This window comes from Ambystoma mexicanum, chromosome 8 (assembly GCF_040938575.1).
Source record: "Ambystoma mexicanum isolate Mex_15411 chromosome 8, UKY_AmexF1_1, whole genome shotgun sequence".
Lineage (NCBI taxonomy): Eukaryota > Metazoa > Chordata > Amphibia > Caudata > Ambystomatidae > Ambystoma > Ambystoma mexicanum.
In genome coordinates this window covers 161,928,277-161,947,552 of record NC_090929.1, presented here as the reverse complement: position 1 = coordinate 161,947,552, position 19,276 = coordinate 161,928,277, and the positions used below count along the sequence as shown (strand labels likewise).

Sequence of the window (19,276 nt, the reverse complement as noted above, 5' to 3'; positions counted from 1 at the left end):
CTTGTCTATAACATATATCCGCAGGAATGAGAGAACGCTTTGGATGCTGTCTTCTGTTTGGTATTAACAATAATACCACCACAAAGATATTTAAGATCAAAGTATCCAGTTGAGGACCCAATAGATCAACATTGTGTCTGTGGCTGATGTTAATCGTATACTTTACAAGTACTGTTATTGTTATTGCTTGGAAACTTCCTATTATTTAATGACAATGAATTGCCAATATGAATTGCTAGCCGAATTTTCCAAGAAACAATGTAGAATTTTCTAAGTAAGCTTTAGTTACTGATAAAACTGTAGCTAATGGATGATCTTTATATTTATTGTTGGATGCCTAATGGTTACATAAAATGTTTTTTCCATTCTAGAAATTGAATGAAAATGAATGTATGCCCCTGATGAAGAGTGATTCTGACTCGAAACACGTTGGGCTACTTACAACCAATAAAGAAATATATTATTTTTTACAATAATTGAAGATTTGCTATATTTGCACTTCATGTTATGAGGTTACATAATAGATTCCTGAATTAATTTCCTATAATACTTGAAGATACAGGACAGTCTAGACAGCTCCCTTCATCCTTGATGGGATTTCTAACCATAGACTAGATCCTATGAATACCACTTTATGCTTTGGCTATTAGGAAAGTGTGCAGGGGACGCAGGTTTCCTAATGAGGAAACCTTTGTTTCAGATTTTCCCCTCCGCCTGGATACCAAGGCTGAGCATTTCTGCCCTGCACCTCAAAACACCTATAATTGTGCAGTGAATTTAACAACTATCCTTGATAACGTCATATGCAATAATCTCTTTACGTAATAGTTGTGCTGGTTTTTCCTCTTTTCTTAGAAAGTAAAAGCCACACGGGATGGAAATACATATGGCCTCCCTAGATTTATCTGAGGGTTTTGGATTGCGTTGTACGGGAATGTCTGTGGGCTAAACTACTCAGATAGAAGGTTCCAATGAAGATTGCTCAGCTTATTGCTTCGCTCCATCATGATTCAAAGCTCTAAGTTCGCCTTAGCAAGGATAGTGCTGTTACAAGACATATATTGGTTAAGGTGGGACTTAAGCAACGTTGTACCTTGGCTCCAACTATCTTCAATGCATATTTAAGTGATATTGAGGAGATTTGGCGTGTTCAAGGTTTGATTCCGGTGAGGCTGAGCCATGTTGACATTCATTGGTTGGCCTTTGCCGATGATATTGTCATCTTTGACAGAATGGCTGGAGGCCTGCAATGCAAGCTTAATATTTTTCATGAGTATGCCCTGTGTAATAATCTGGTGGTAAATGGTTGCAAGTCCAAGGTGGTGGTTTTCTCCAGTGGCAAGAATTCAGTGGTTAAACGATGGTCACTGGGCACTGATCAAGTGGAGAAGGTGACCGCCTTCCACTATCTGGGGTATAATTTGACCTTTGTATCCTCTATTAAGATGTGGAAAGATTTAATTAAAGGCCAAACTCACTCATCCCTCTGAGGTCCCATATGAAACGTATAGTTTGGAGGGTATGTGGTTTCTCCCTTCTACCAGCATTCAAATACTACCTGGGTAAGGTAGAACCTGTACTGTTGTATGGGCTTGATATGGCGGCTGTCGATGTGCGGCCTGTTCTTGATACCTTGCAAGGACTTTTGTGGAAGAATGTACTAAGTGTGGCATCATCGATCCCCAATGCGGTAATTCGCCATGAACTCAACCTTATATCACTTCATGCTCGACAGCAATGGAAACACCTTTTGGTCTACTCCAAGTTCTTGAGGCCTCCAGCAAACTCTTTATTTGTGGATTTTGAACTCATGTCAGAATGTGGTACAGTTCCCTCTGTGACTGTGTTTAGGATTTGCATGAGGCAATTATTGGAACAAATTGGTTCATCTGACATGGAACTTAAGTTGAATCGAGATAAAGTGAAAATCAAACTATTCCAGGATGACTGGAGGCTGACTATTGAGGCCATGTCTAAATATTCACTCTATAGAGAATATGCCAAGGTCCGCAGAAGAAGTGGAGGGTTCAGGGGGGTTCTACCTGTATATTTGAAGTGTTTTCCTTGTGATAGGACCGACAGGTTTTCCTACGCTTTAAGCTAAATCAATTCCACACTAGAGAGAGAACTAGGTACTGGTCTACGCCGACTCGGGGTGTGAAGCCTCTTCTAAATTGTCCCTTCTGCAGTTATCCACCCATTACCTAGGAGGGGGGACCTACAAAAGAAACTAACACGGAGAGAACTCTTTTGGATCTACCATTTGGACTCTATTAGTGCCCTAGGAATGACTGCCGAATACTATTTAGGACCTTATCTGTAAGACCACATGACCCCCGCTAATAGGGCGGACTTATGACTACACCAGAAGGGTCCAGACATCAGCCCCCTGAGAGATGCATATTACCAAACCATGATGAGACTCATCAGACTCACCATCGATCCAAAGGAATAACCATAATATAGACACCCTTTACAACCGTTATGCTTACAGCATGTCATCCCAGACCTGATATGTACAATATGTCTATAATATGTGTTTGATGTAATTGTAACATCATAAGCTTGATCAGTGACCTTGAAATAATATGGATACGCTCTATTAAGCTGTTCCATATGTTTATCTGTAAGACTATTATGAGATGGACACCATGAAGCGTATACGTACTCCCATAAGCTTGAGCTACGAAGCATATTGGTAACCACTTTAGCCATCTACTCGTGCTTATCAGACACGCTGCATGGGACATAAGCCTTTGATCTCTCATTTTAAGCTTGCTTAGAGAGAGATACCACTCTCTTCACATGGTACTCCAACTCTCATTTCCATGACATGGATTATATACCCAGAACCTCCTTATCACGATTTGGGCCATTTCACGAATTCATTTCACACTGACATGATATGGATTACTTTATTTACATATCTACATACCCTGAACCTCCCCATCACTATTTCTGCCATCCCATTGTTGCTCACATTCCACTAATTGACTCTGTTTTTATGACGGATGAACGAGCGCGATGACGTCTCCATGTCACGCGCCCATTCATTTTATAGCAACGGCCACGCCTAGCAACACGGCTAGCTGCATTACATCCATTTTGTGCTGTACGCACAGCAGCGGATGAAATAGTAAGTCATTTTTGGATACTTTCTCCCTTTACATCTCACATCATACAGGGCAGATTACACCACCACAGACTATTTTTCACTTATCCTACAGGCAGGTAATTGCTGGAATTTCACGCCCACCACGGCATAGAACTTGCCGGATGCTTATCTTCCAAGTTAACTCACCTCAAATGGACGAGAAGGTGAGGGTTTTTCCAGATCTTCAGTTAGTAATACTACAACGGAACAAGTGATTATAATGTACCAACATAGATACTCCAGGAATCCTCTTTTTCCTTGTAGTTACTTGGGCACATTTGAAGAATGGACTCTCTTAACCGTAAGGTGACTTATCAAGCTTAAGATGCCTCTGTATCTTGATTGTATAGAGAGAAGATTAACACATAATGATAAGCATTTTTTGTAATGATACCATTTTTCTTGTTCCATTACACTTCATATATGAACCCCTGATGAAGAGCATACCAGCTTGAAACGCGTTGGGTTTCCCATTGAAGGATAATTTGTGAAGAACAAAGGAACCTGTTGCAAATATTTCTTTAACTATTATGAAATTAATTTGTTTGAATTCACTTGCTTAACTTATGATTACCTAAGTACATATCTACTAAACTAATATGATCTATTTTATGGATGTGTAAGTGTTCAACATAACAGCGTGGCTTCTTTTGGCCATTGAGAGTGTACAGGGGACGGGAGTTCCCAAATCATGGCAACTTTTTATTTTGCATTGTGCGCCTTGCACAATTAGGCAAAATCTAAAATATGGCTACCATGTGCAATTACGTTAGATGTTAGTAGGTATACGATATTGGGTAGTAAGAGTCGTGGGGTTTTACTGTAGTACAGTAATGGCTGTACTCCCTGCCCAGACCACACTTACCCTATCAGTCGCTGCTGGTTGACTGCGGCAGGCTTCCCAGACAAACGCAGAGTGGAGCTGCTTGGTCAGGAGCTGCCCTTTGCCTTATGACCCTTAGCTGAGGGCTACCTGGCCAATCAGGGGGTGGGTGGGTGGTTTGGGAGATGGGAGGTTTCGCCAACAAGGAAGTGGGGAGGCTGGGGAGCATGAGAGCACGCTGTAGCGCTAAAATAATTTAAAATGCAAATACAGCACTAAGTGCAGGACTTACTGTATCAGGGTGATGTCACTTTATACAGTCTCTGATTTGGCTACGTCTTTCTCTTCGTCCTCACACTCCTTGAAGGCCTTTTCTGCATTTTCTCTTTTGCCACTGTCTTGTCACTCATGTCCTTCTCCATCCCGTCCTCCTTTTCCCTGCATTGCACTTTCTCCCTTACAATGTCCCTAAATCTCTGGTTCTCATTCTCACTCTTACTTACTCTCGCTCTTCACACTGCCTCTTTTACTAACTAATTTTATCTTTTATGAGCGCTCTTTGACTTGTGTGCTCTTTGACACGTGGGCTTTCACCTCCTCATCTATGCTCCCACGTTTCCTTCACCTCCTAAACACTTCAACGTGCTGTAGCCTACCTCCACAAACTGTACCTCTCTGGGAGACTTTTGTGTTCTGAGGTTGTGCGGCCCGGTGAACAGGGACTGTGGTATATGCTGCAAGCGCTGAATGATCCAATGTTCCATAGTTGCATTGCGTGTCTTGCAGGCACCTGCAGGACCGGGCCTGTGAGTGGTTTGCTGCACCCCCATTTATCTGGATTGCCCCCATGGAAATAACTTTTGTTGGAGTGTGAGTCTTTTGAGCACAAAGGGCTTGCCAAGTACTCAAGTCCAGGGACGGTCTAGGGCACCTGGGGAGCCGCCATGTAACCACTCTGGGACCTGCATTAAGTGTTGTGTGGCGGAACCGGGCCTCCAAAACCACCCCAGTTCTCCAGCATTCAATGTATTCCACCCCCTTCCACAAACCGGGTCTTATGCCACCCATCCAGATGCATTGCATTAGCATATTTGCTTTCATTCGATAGGGGTGGAAGTAGCAACAAGGAGCAGCACTCGTACACCTGACAGTTATTCAGTAAGACTGACCTGCAGCCCTGCATGTTTCTATTCCCAACTCCTCCTCGCTGAAGTTCTCACAGGAGAGTGAGAAGGAGCAGATCTCTGCACTAAAGCCAGTCTGTCACATATTGTTTGGAGGTGTTATCCTCTGGCACAGTGACATTTCTTTCTTTACCAATTTGCTATGACTGCTGGTTAAGACTACTTTTGCGGGTCACCAGTGGGATGTCACTGTGGCACAAAGTTGATTTTCACTGCTGCTGTAAGTATTCAACAAGTGCCATTTGCAATATTGTGAATATTGCTGACTGTCACAGAAGAAGATACATGAACATTGACAGGAGTACCTCTGTCAGCCTTTTGTAATTGTGTACATTCCTTCATTTTGATTTACTTTATAATGGCTTCTTTAGGTCTAATAACCATTGTTTGGAAATATTTTTGACTTATGCATTTTTGTAGTCTTTTTTACCTTTTAATATCTGCAGACACTGCAAAGGTACACAAGTTCTTAATGTGTAAATTGTTTATTGTGCTTCCTAATAAATACACTGTCTATTTTGCTCCACAGAGTGCTCACATGTCAATGATCGATGCATTAATGATGGCTTACACTGTTGAAATGATCAGCATTGAAAAGGTGGTTGCTAGTGTCAAACGCTTTTCTACGTTTAGTGCCTCAAAGGAGCTACCGTATGATTTGGAGGATGCAATGGTTTTCTGGATTAATAAGGTAATGCTACGCATAAAATTACATTTGTTTTATCGATCACAGGAATGTATATTTCTACTGGTTAAGATTGAGCCGAGTGTGAAAGGTACTTGTGTCTATATGTTTTGAATTTTATATATGAAACGTCATGGAAAATATTACTTGGTAACCAGGGATGAGTAACTTAATCGACAACAGTGATGTTCAATTTATTGAATCACTAAATTGCCCCAGGTTTCAATGGTCTAATGATTGGGTGGAATGTTCTTCGAGCTGTCAAGAATATTGAGCAGAAACAAAGATATTACAGATATGTTTAGTGCTTTCCAGCATTAGACCTTGCATTGAATGCCCATATCCTGCCCGTTCCTGCTACACTTATGGTACTTTATGGGGATGAGACATGAGTCGGTTGCGAAGCAGCACTGAACTTGAAAGTCACAAAGGGGTCTCTTGTGCATGCATTGATGCAGCTATGGCCAGCCCCTGCCCACCCTTGTGGATGCTGCTGGCCCTACTCGACAATCCTTTACTCTGCATGGACGCAACAGTAAAACCCACATGGTTTCTCAATTATATTTCTTTTTTTTTTGCCACCCTGGCAATCTCTGCTGCGGTACTTAGATTCTGCCTGTCCGGCCCAAGTCACATTGTGTTATCTGATCTGCATGTTCTGTCTCTGTAGTGCCTGGTCCTTGACCATTTCCTGAATGATTGTATGTGCTGTCAAAGGTTTTTCAGCAGGGCATGGTTGGATCGTCTTTGGTGGTGGGAGATGGTCTTTCATTATTTAGCACCAGAGAAGTGAAAGATCTTCACTCCGAGAAAGGGGAGTATGTTTTTCTTATTACTGAAACTCCAGCAAGGTGATGCATAAGTTTGTAGGCATCGGTTCCCTGAGTCCTATTACGCAGGACGTACCTGTGTTATGGAGGATCTTGTCAGACCTATCGCGAGGAGAAAGCTTAAGGTGATTACTCAAGCAGAGGTGTCTGATAGACCTAGCAATCTTATAGGAAGACATGGGGGCTTCCCGCAGAGAGGTGTGGGCACTTGGTCATGGAGTTATTTCACTTTTCAGCCAAGACCAACGGCTGCTGAAGATCCACCGGCCTGCCAAATGCTAATATTGACTCCTGGGCACAATCTGCAGGTAGAGCCTCCACATTATTCACCTCAGTGACACCCTGCAGAGAAGGGGTAAACCAGCCACTTTTACTCCTTAAAAGCAGGCAAATAATCCCAACAAAAATTCCGGAGTAAAAAGACTCCCAATAAAACTTTTATGTAACATTGATTTGTTCTGTGGACCGCTACCACTGGGGGCAGTCTCCAGGCAATCACGTGGCTCTGGAAGAAAAGAGAGTGAGGAGGTTGTTGAGGATAGGATGAGAGGATAGGTTCAGAACCAGAAGTAACTGGCGTCTGCGAGAGTTGTTTTGCATGTGGGAGTTGGTGCGGAAGGCCCTGTGCATTGTAACGGTATGGGTAAGACTCAGTGCCTCTGGTGTGTGCTAGTGTTTGTGTGGTGTTGGGGGGGGTTGTGGTTGTGCGCCCTTGTTAGTGTCCATAAGGTATACAGAGTTGTGGCTGGCCATAGCTGTAAAACTATCTGGTGTCTTGGTGTGTACTTGCATGTTGACGGTTTTATGGACTATGTGGGTTGGTTCACTCTAGGTGTGCTTCCAGCATCTGAGATGGTGGGTGTGAACATAGAATTGATTCTTGGTTTGTGTATGTGTAGTGTGGCTATCCCAGGGTCTGTAGTAGTTAGGTTGGTTATGTCGAAGGAGCAGGAAGGGGAAGTGGGTTAGTATTTGTCGGTTTGTTGGAGCTTCTGGTGTGACTCTTTGTCGCCTGATGGTATCTACCCAGGTTCTTGGTTGTGGTTCATCAGTCCATCTCGCCTCCTCTCTAGTTGTTTATATGTGATGATGTTGCTGCCAGTGTCCCTTTGTCTGTTGAATAACCAGGTTTTGAGTAATTTCCTGAAGGTGATGTGGTCTTCTGTGGTTCTAATTACTTTGGGCATGGTGTTCCAGAGGGGGTTCCATGTCTTAAAATCGTGGCAAAAATGTCTGTGAATACAAAATATTGCGGCACAAATGCTGTGGTTTTTCCGCTACAATCATGTAAAGGATGCAGGGGACACCCCCGCAACCCCTGGACCATTATACCATTTAAGGGGAGCGGGGGACACCTCCGCAACCACCGCTCCCCTTAAATGGTATAATGGGGTACACCTTTACCGGGTCAAACCACTGCATTTTTGCCGCCATTTTTTTTTTTACCGGCAACATTTTTCCCGCGATTTTATTACCTTATACCTTCCAGATGTTAGCAATTAGACGTGAGACCACTGTTCAGCCGAATTTCTTTTTTTCTAAATATCTTGCCTCCATTTGTAGGTCGTTGCTGAATCTCAGGTCCCTTCTTGGGCGGTACTGGCTAATCTTGTCTTGGAGGAATTCAGTCCCTTGTCTGTGCAAGGCTTTGTGGGCGATGCAGGGTGTTTTTAATTTGATGCATTTTTTAACTGGTAACCAGTGTAGGGTTTTCAGTGCTGGTTTGATGTGGTCTCTTCTGTTTAGTCTTTATAGGAACCTGGCTGCCGTATTTTACACCCTTTGGCGTTTCTTGACATTCCTAGGTCGAGCCTGTTTGCGTAGTCCATTCTTGTGAGCAGCCCTAGAGATAAGGGGTGTATCGGCCACTTTGACGCCTTAAAAATTGGCAAAAACTCCCCAAAAATAAAAAATAGGAAGTAAAAATACTCACAACAAAAAATAGGAACAAGGCATGTAGAATCTTGCGCTCCTGCTTTAACCCTCACAGATCCAGGGATATGTTTGGCCCAGTAGTGCATGTAGTAACACATGAAGAAACTACTACTCACTTAATTACTCTCATTGGGAATTTGACTTACATTTTTACGCCCTAAAACATTATTTTACGCCCAACCTTAAAGAACCTGTATATTCTTTAAGGATGCTCCAAACATATTATTTAGGTATTCCATTTTAAGCTTTATTTTGTGTTTCAGCCCTCCTAGGTTGACATGTGGAGTGCACGGGAGTGCCAATGCGAGCAGCTCTCCTAGGTTGAAACGCGTGTCAACCTAGGAGGGCTGAAACACAAAATAAAGCTTGAAATGGAATAACTAAATAATATGTTTGGCACATCCTTAAAGAGCATACACAACTAGTTTATAATAACAGAGTGTGTTTTATCCGTTTTACTCTTTAGAGGCGACGAACATGATTGAAACCATAAGGATTAAGTCGCGTGGGCAGAGTCTGATACAAAAAAAAAACACGGCTGCTTTTAAAAAATAGTGGGTAAAATACTTCCAAATCCTATCTGGAGCACTGCTTGTGACTGTCAGGGATATTATTGTGAGGATTCTGTGAGGGAAGGAGAGGTAGTCTGAGGAACAAGCTTATTTTGGTGATTGCGTTGACTTGCAGTTCCTGGGATAGTCTGTTGTACAATGGTAGTCTCCGGTTGTGTTCCCATGCCGGCCAGCCAGTCCAGTTGTGGTTTCCCTCTGTCAAATCCTGCGGGTTAGAGCATTATTTCACTTTTTGCTGGGTTCAGTTTAAGGTTGTTCGTTGTCATCCAATTGTAGAGGTCTGTGAGGCAGTTATTTTGTTCCTGGGTTCTGTTTGTGAAAACAATCAGTTGTGTGCCGTCTCTGTAGTTGTAGGTGGCAAGTTGAATGATTTTCATCAGTGGGCACATGTAGATGTTGAAAAGCAGAGGAGAGAGGCTGGATTCCTGAGGGACTCCGCAGGATACATTTTTGGTGTTTGATGTGAACGGCGGCGGGTAGTTTCTTTCGGTTCGGTTTGTAAGGAATTAAGTTAGACACTTTAGTGCACATTCCTGTATGCCATATTCCATCAGTCTTTTTATTAGTGTTGCGTGGCTCATTGTGTCAAGTGTGAAGGCCGATTGGGTGTCGTCTGCGTTTATTTTCAGGTGATCCCATATTGATAGGAGTGCTGATTCTGTTAGTCTCATTGGTCTGAAGCCAACTTGTGAGCGGTCCAGTATTCAGTTTGTTTCGATGTATTTAAGTAGGATATTGTATACATGGTTCTCCAGGATCTTTGCCGGGTAGGGCAGGTTGAACATCGGTCTGTAGTTGCTCGGGTCTTCTGCATTTTATGATTCCTTTTTTATCAGTGGTTTGATGTATGCTGATTTGAAAGCAGACGGTACTATTCCTCTTTTGAGTGATAGATTCATTAGGTTCCAGAAGCGAGTTGCCGGGGTTCTGTGGTTGAGCATTCCTTTGAAGATGTTGGGCAGGGGTCACTTGGGGATTCTGCAAGGTTGGTGTCCTTGATAAGGTTTCTTCTGTGATTGGTTCTAGGCAGGTGAGATTTGCTGTAGTCTGTATTTCCCCCGATGTCTGTGGTCCGGCAGTTGTGGTTATATTTGCCTGGGCTGTGTTGATGGTCTCATGGATTGTCTATTTTTGATGTCAGGTGGTTGGTGGTGTTGTGTTGGGATGGTGGAATTCTTGCAGGACAAGGGTTTTTCTATCTCTTTGATTCTGAAGCGTTCTTTCTGTGGATTGTTTGCTTATTCTATTCCTGTGGCGTAATAGTATTTTGTTTTTGTTTTGAGGACTGTTGATTTGTATAGTTTGAGCTGTCTTTGGTATTCTATTTTGTCTTGTCGGTTTTATTGTTCTCTACTTTTTTAAAAAAAAAATTGCATTTGTTTTTAGTTCAGTTCTTCTGTGAACCATTTTGCTGCGAGTTATTTTGGTGTTGTTTTGAATGTGTTTGCCAGCTGGTCTGGGGCCTTGGTGATCCACCTGTTATTGGGTTTTCTGCTGTGTCTACAGTTGTTTCGGCGGGTTTGTTCTGCTTGGGAGGGTCGAGTCTAGAAGGTTTGTTAGGGCTTCTAGGTCTAGGTTCTTCCCGTTTCTTTTCTTGTTGACATGGAAGAGATCTTTTCCGGCCGGTAGGCGGGTTTGGGATGTGATGTAGAATGGTATCAAGTAGTGGTCTCTAGGTGGCACAGATGAGCATAGTCTTTCTCTGCAGAAAAGTTCATCCAGGGCGTTTCCGGCGTTGTGGGTGGATCCATTTACTATTTGTTTGAAATACAATGCAAAGTTTTCAGGAGTTTGCAGAGTGAGTTTGGTTTAGTTTTCTTTTTCGAACCAGATGTTGAAGTCTCCCAGTATGACGAGGTTGTGGTGGTAGGTTGATAAAATGGCGGCCGCATCTGCTAATTTTGTTGCAAAGTTATGGTTGTAAGGTGGTGGTATGTAGGTCAGGAGGAATACTATGTTTGTTTGGTTGTTCTATCTTGATGAGGAGGGATTCACAGTCTTCTATGTCGGTTGTGATGCTCGGATGTGTTCTTTGTGAATGATTGCGATTCCGTCTCCTCTTCGGTTTTCTTTGTTGGCGTGTATTAGTTTAAAGTTGTCCGGTATGGCTTCATTCGCAATGGCTTTGTAGTTGTCCGATACCCAGGTTTCTGTAAGAAAGCATGTCTGTACCTCCTTCGCTTGGAAGGTCATAGATTTCTAGAGTGTTTTGCCATGGATTTAATGTTGAGAAGACTGCAGTGTAGTTTGTTTGATTTTCCTTTCGGGTTGTTGTTTGTATTGTTGGTTCGGTGTGTTGTTGGTTTGGGTTTCCATTGCTGGTGGTTCACTCCTGGTTGTGCCTGCTGGCCGGTGGAGTTATCTGGTGGTCGTCAAGTAGACTGATAAGGTTGATGGCAGGGTTGGTTGGTTTTGGTACGTTCGGGCTCATGAATTGTGCTGATAGCTGTTTCAATTTGTACCTGATTCTGGTTGGGGTATTGTCCTCAGTGTAGTCTGGGTTGGGGTGGTTTATCAATTGTCGTGTTACGGTTGGTGTCTCAGTGGGGTCTGGATTGGTAATGCTTATTGCCTGTCGGTTTGTTGTTGCTGGTCCGTCTTTGCTTACCAAGCAGTCGTATGTGGAGAGGTAGCGAACAATGTAGTCCGTCTTTGCTCTGTTCTTTGTATGTGTCCTCAGGTCATCTGGACTGTTCTTTACCCAGTTTTTCAGAGTTGAAGGAAACAGACTCCTAATAGTCTGCCCTTGATTTCACACACAAGGCTCCATGGACCATTTCAGGCAGAGCAGTGCCACAGGAAGATGTACTCATTATTACTGCCTGATTGGAAGAGTAACTTTAGGGTAAAATTACATCTTTTAATTTACATGATTTATGAGTTGTGTAAGGGAGGCATGTATGACACTGTATGTATGGCAAGTATGACACTGACTCAAAAGTACAATTTGTAAAACCTTTATTGAAGTTTCAATGGGGTTGTTGAAACTCCTACTTTGCCCTTGTAGCTCAGATGGGAGTAGTCTCAACCATCAAATAATGAATAAAACAGTACTAGTTGAGTTTGCCAAATCAAAATGGCCTATACTAACAAAAACCTAATGCCTGCCCTATATCTTGTACAAAAAGTGTGAAAAGTAGAATATGTATGCCAGGGAAAGTCATTCTTCAAATATAAAGAATACATTTGGCTGAGTCAGCTCTCCTCCACACTTTGGACAGAACGGAGTAAGGAGGTCCCAGTAAGGCGGTCCCTGTAGGCGAGATGACACTCTCTGGCTCAGGCTCTTAACACAAAGGCAGCTCAAAACGCGGATCCAGGCCTGCCTGGTCTTCACGTTAAAGTCTAACTTTCCAATTTCCAAAACCCAATTCACCAAAAAGTTCATGTCGTTCCACCTCTGTTGGGCTCAGACCTCTTAAAGCAAAAATTCACATCGGTCTCCCTCAGTCGGGCTCGGACCTTTCAAAGCAAAACAAAATACTTGCAGGGGTTCCCTTCCCAAAGCTTAATTCATCTCCTTTAGGGGTTCCCTGCCCCTAACTTATTACATCTTCGGTCTCCCCCAGTCGAGCTCGGACCGTTTCCTGATGTCGAAGACTTTAGAATGTGCGTGGAGTTTTCTACAGACTTCTGCAGTACCACTTCAACTTTCCAGCTTTCAACTCACACTCCTTTGTTATTTGCGCCAGTGCTTTCTGGTTTGGGTAGTTCATGTATTACGCACCAAAGTTTGTTCACCATTTACTTTCCCTTTTCTCTGGGTCAATTTCAATCACGTTGCTTTTACAGTTCATTCACTTTATCGCTACAAACCTTTCACCTTTCGCAGAGACTTTAGATTGGGCTACTTCCTTCTGCCGGACCTCTCCGTTACTCAGTATTGCTGACTTTACAGCTATCGTTACTTCAAGGTTCATTCGTAGGTATGCCTTTCTTTGCGTCTCATCCACACGTGTTCAGCCTTCTATTGTGGGATATAGTGTTGCTACTTCAATCTTTCTTTAGCAAACACTGGTCTCTCACGTCGCTTGCCAACTCACCGGCTATGTGCCTTTCTTTCTTGTCTTTACTGTCTTCCAGTTTACGAGTCACGGTTAGTGCCAGAGGCTTGGCCTCGCCTTCCCAACCCTGCCATTCTCCAGGGAGGGTTGTTGGTGTCCTTGAAACACAATGCCGCCTTCTTGTTTGGGACTCGGCCTTCTCCACGTATCTTTCTCAGCCTTTTGGAGGTAACAACCTCCTGCAGGGAACTCCTAGGGTTCTCCACCTGTGGCTCTCATCCCTTGGTCTGTTGCTCTGCTCCAGTAGGTTCGCGTTCGTCCTGGAAGTTCTGCTCTTACTCGTGTTACACCTTGCTCAGTGTGTCTATGTTCCGTCTTTTATCTGTGTGAGGCGAGCTAATTGGTATCAGATGTATGCACTTGACTCAATTAGCGGGACACGTCCAATGAAATGTGTAGAGTAATCATTATTACTCTGTCGCCCTCTTCCTCGCCCTCTTTCTCACAGTTGCCAAGGAAGTATGGATACAAAAAGAGAATGGTTTTCGAGTTCCAATGTATTTGCACATGGTGCATCGTGGGAGTGCTCAGAGAGTGCTGTTTGGCTGAAGATCCCTCTCCTCCTGTGAATTTCCTGTTGGACTCGTTCGGACTCTTTCAAGCACTGGTGTCTTTTTTCCTGCAGCAGCACATGAATACTGCCTGCTGTCTTGTGGTAGTACTTGTACTGACTTTAACTATTACCACAACTACAAGAAGAAGTGCAATATTCCTAAACAAGGCCCTGGTTTTCTCTTATTTTTTTTCAGCGGAACGCTAAGCCCCGCCCACTTACCCAGAACCACTACAAATACATTGCGCGCACGCTTCGTGGCAGTGCTCAGAGAGTGCTAGTCGGCTGTTCAGTTGACCCGCAAGCAATGAAACTTTGAATTGAAAGTTAATAACCTAAAGTGAAGCTTAGTAAGTGCTCTGAAGAAAGTTTACGTGGTAGCCAAGTGTAATGTCTGTGTATAATATAAAAACGACTATACCTCAACATGCAGATACACTCCTTGGAGCACAATTACCAGACCCACCTGTTACAGAACAAAGACCAGAACCCAGTCTAAAAGGCAGTAACAAAAACCAAAAAAAAAAAAAAGCACTTGAAATCTCTGATATCAGACACTTTTGTCAACCTAGCATGCGAGGACTGACCGTTTCCGCGCCATCCCAGGCTAGCACTAATATTGAACAGGAAACTCCTGATCAATTGTGTTGGAAAAGAAACAAAACTGACCCCTCCACCCCCAACCCCATAACTGCAAGATCGGCACACCATATAACTGATGTGGAGCTGCTTGCCTGCCCTACTCAGAGCATTGGCTCCATCCATGATGCACCTAAGGCCCTAACTATAATCCCACGCAACAAGAAGGTAATACTAAGATCCACAACTACAGAGGCGGAAATCCATAAAACTGATCATACGAAATTACCAATCTTATACTCCCAAATTTTCAAAAACTCAGCGACCTTAACAACACCTTTTCAAATGCACCAAACACTCTCCTATAAGCAGGTGATTACCACCATGCAACCCCCCTATTGATTTACATTTAGAAACTAGCTCAACATTTCCGAATGATGTCCACACAATTTGTGAAACCCAATTAGAAGTAGCTCCAAACATGCTCCCGTTAAACTTGTCACACTCCCCAATCCGATACCCGGATTCGTCCAAACTCGACTTTTAATTCATCAGCAATGTCCGCCATGTCCTTTGTAAAACCTACCCCGAGACCCTCATTTGGGCTGAAGCAAACCACCCTATACAAAACCACCTTTTCTGCCATGAGCAACGGGATGCATAATCTATCCAAAATGTTTGAAATACTAGAAAAAAAAACAGACTTGCATTCCATCCTACTGACTCTTTTATCATCAAAAATAGATTGGATAGCTTCAGAGCTGACGTAGCAACATCAGCTCCTCTTAAAAGATCGCCAAACCCCGGCGTTACTCATTCCCCACCATGTGAAGTAAATTGAGTGCCTCTTCAGTGCACTGTCTCTTTCGGGTTAGGTTCACAGACAACAGGGGAAGCAGAAACTGCAATTGAACCTAATGTCATTATAGAACTTGACCCAACACTGCCCTCAAACATAGAAGTCACTGAAACTCAAGAACCATTGTTTGAGGTATTCCAATTCCAAACACAAAAAACAGATAAAAAAGCTAAACGAACTAACACCAAATAAATAATCCCAAAACCAACCCATTGCGTCTAGGTCGAGGACCAGCAAATCACAAAAATTCATGCAATCATTGACTTCCCCGATACGCTCTACCATAACCACTTTGTGACCTAAATCTGACCCAATTCTTCCCAAAGTTCAAACCAAATCCGAAAAACTGACGCAGAGAAAACTCCCCCTGGATCGCCTATTCCCCTCTTCACATATAACTGTCTCTATTGATGAAGAAGATGAGGCCCTAAATCTATCGACCTGCTCTATCTACTCCCTACCGCAAGATATTCACGCAACAATCCTCTCATTCCCCTGACCCAGCAGACATGATTAAAGACAAGAGCTGGGAAGCAGATGACGATGCTAATTTCCTCACCATGGAGCAAAAGATAACTCTGGCTTGCAAGCTCCCAAACAGCCCTGATAAGAATGATTTTCAAAGAGGATGTTCGGCTCAATCCAACTGAAGACAAACAAATGAGTGCACACATATCGGGGACCGTTTGCAATCTGCTCAAATTGATGGTCACTTAACATTAATAGTTCCCAATAAAGAGAGCGCCTCTACAAAAAATCCAGCTCTCAAGCAATCAGATACACTAATATTGACTATAAAAGATAGGCAAAGAGGAGATTCCTTCCCCAATAGGACGACAGTACTAACCATGTTTAAGTCTATTTCCAATCTAAAACTAAGCCATTTGCAAGATTTTAAATATATCCACATCATTAAAAGCTTACAGTGAAACTCTCTGTACCATCCCAGATTGTCAAAGAACTTCTATGGAGCACAAAAGATAAATTATCCCACCCGGACTTCACCTTAGAAGTGAGCAAAGCAACATCATCAAGGAAACAACTACCTTTACTTCTATCAGGACAGACTCATCACAACCAAATTCACTAGAACCAGTAATCAACTGTGAAGGCATCCAAGGCCAATTAAAACATGACTTTGAATGGATTGTGTCCTCCCACGTATTCCTCATCTTGTGATAATAGTTATCTCCAGCTTCGCTGCTTCGGAAAAAAAAATTCTCTGCAGAGGGCGCCGTGCTTGAGGTTGTGGCGTCGATTGTCCCTCGACGTACTCCGTACTCTGTCGACGTCACTGATGGTATAAGTAGCTCGAGTCGCTCCCGTTGCTTCAGTTCCGTTTTTCTGATCGCTTTTCTATCGAGAACGGCGTGCTTCTATTTTCTGTGAAGAAAATGTCATCATCTTCGACACCTTCGACACCCAGGACTGGGTTCAAGAAGTGTGCAGATTGTGGATCTAAGATGTCGATTACCGATCCCCACCAGATTTCTCTGGTGTCTCGGTTCCAGTCACCGAACCGACGACTGCGGCTCCTGCCAATCGATGACCGAAAAAGCTCTTTGTGAGAGGAGAGGTAAACTGTCGGTGGGGAGGGAGGCCTCAAAAAAGGTTTCGTCAAAAAAACATAAGAAAGCGACCGATTCTAAGGGATCGGATCGCCATAGGCACTCGAAGAGATCTCGATCTAGAAGTAGATCGAGACATTCTTCTTCGTCATCGAAAAAAATGAAGAGGAGACATAGATCTCCCTCATCTTCTTCATCAGAGTCGACCGAAGAAATTCGTTGTCTGACTAAATCGGATTATCCCAGTAAGTGGGAAGAATTCCGCAAAAAGATGATGGAGGTTTTCGAGAATGCGACCTCGACCCCCTCGAAAGAACCTCGAAAAAGCCATACCCCTAAGGTCGCTCCGTTGGACGACAAAGGGAAGTCAAAGGCTACTATGGCTAAGACCAGTAGCGTCGAGGAATACAAAAAACCTCGAGTCGACGACGTAAAACCGTTGAAGAAACCTCGAGAGTCGAGCACCTCTCCGGTGCCGGCCAAGAAACACAAATCATCGAAGATTTCGACAACTTCGTAGACGCCCTCGACGTCGATAATTTTGACACCAAAACCATATGCGTCATCGACCCCATTATCGAAGTCCTCTTCGAAAACTTCGAAGACTTGGAAGACACCCTCGAAAACTTTGAGGGATTTGCCATTTCCTTCAAAGCAGATGGAGGAGGAAGAAATGTATGTATCTCCATGCGCTTTACACAGTGTTACTGAGATCAATACTGCACATCTTGAATAGCCAATACCTAACCATGCTACCCAATTTACTAGCACTTGAGCCTGCATATAACCCATACACATCAACTGAAATGACCTCCACACCTTGCCCTGTTCTCATGAGGAACTTTAGATTACGTGCCAGGCTCTCAAGGCTCCATGACCCTCTATCTAAACTAGCCCACAATAAGGTGACTAGGACTCCATCCCTACACCCTCTTCAACTGAACAGTAGACTCCACCGTGAGCCCATCCGTGACCAGAAAAGTACGCACGAATCTGCCCCACCACCCCTATACCCAGTAGATCTCGGAACTAAGGGTGCACTAATAAATGCCCGCTCCATGGTAGCCCATGCTTCAGACATTGCCGACCTGCTACACAACGAAGACTTGGACTTCTTAGCAGTCACCGAATCTTGGCTCCACCCGACGGCAGGCCCTGCAATTATGCTAGCGGTACCAGATGACTACACGCTATTAAGACTTGATCGTACCACCTCTAGAGGCGGAGGTCTTGCCATCATAGCCAAAACTAAATTCCCTATTACAATTGAATCACCCACTAATGTTACTTCCTGTGAATCTCTAACCGCCAAGTTAACACTATCTAATACCCAATCCATCTCCATTCACCTTATCTACCGACCGCCGGGCCCCTTAGGGTCATTTGAAGAAGACCTCACAGACATCCTATCAAACAATCTTAAAAATTCCTCACAACGTATCTTACTAGGAGACTTTAACCTAGGATTTAGCGACCCCGTAGACGCCAATGCCAGTACAATCAATAACACCCTTGAGGAACTGGGCTTCACCCAGAAGATCACTGAGCCCACCCATATCAAAGGGAGAACTCTGGACTGGCTAGCTGTGCACAACTGCCCAGTCCTAGTCACTGCCAAACTCCCGCAGCCTTGGACAGACCATTACTTGATCTCGTTCACCCTAGAGGCAACCCCAGCACAAGCTAACAGCATAGCTCCAGCTGTCCAATCCCGAAATAAAAAAAACATCACCCCCGAAAACCTGATCCCGCTAATCACACCAACCTTGAATGCCATCCCGGCTCATACAGATCCATTTACGATGGTGGACATCTATAATAAAATCATGCTCTCATCCCTTGATGCCATAGCGCCTTTAAAGCTAAAAAAAGAGCAAGCCCCGGAAACACATCAACTCCTGGTTCTCGCCTCATCTTAAAGCCCTCAGGCAGGAAAAGCGACGCTGTGAAAAAATTTGGCGAGTTTACCCCTCAGAAAATAATAAAAAAAACTTGAGCAGTCTAGCTTCCCAATATAAAAAAGAAATTATATTGGCCAAACAAACGTCTTATAGTACGCGAATCTCACAAGCTAAATCTAACACTAGAGAGCTTTTCACAATACTTAAAGAGGTTGAATCCCCGATCCAAGTGCCCGACTCATGTATCAAAGATAAAAACTGGTGCACGGGCATACAAAATGCCCTAGCGAACAAAATCTCCTCCCTTAAGACTAAAATAAGCATTAAAAAAGAAACTCTGCTCTCCTCTACTAAGCCGAGTACCGCCTCCCATAAAAAGTCTCACCCGACTCAATCATCCCCCCCAGTGCACAGCCCCACCTTGAACTTCCATAAAGTATCCACCAAAGAGGTAGAAAACACTATTCTCACCCTCAAACCTTCAAATTGCCACGGAGACCTATGCCCCGCTCAACTGATTAAGGATGCAGCCCATGATCTCGCACCATTTGTTACCAAACTAATAAATG

At 43.6% G+C, this 19,276-nt stretch overlaps 1 protein-coding gene across 4 annotated transcripts in view; it reads left to right on the top strand.

Annotated features, from left to right (window-relative positions):
• Nucleotides 1-19,276, top strand: part of CAMSAP1 (calmodulin regulated spectrin associated protein 1) — a 1,201,485-nt gene that overhangs the window by 330,533 nt on the left and 851,676 nt on the right. For all 4 annotated transcript variants that reach the window (XM_069609553.1, XM_069609551.1, XM_069609554.1 and 1 more), the window contains exon 4: nucleotides 5,691-5,852. In XM_069609553.1, coding sequence (XP_069465654.1) covers nucleotides 5,691-5,852 — 162 coding nt within the window. The remainder of the gene's footprint in view (nucleotides 1-5,690; nucleotides 5,853-19,276) is intronic.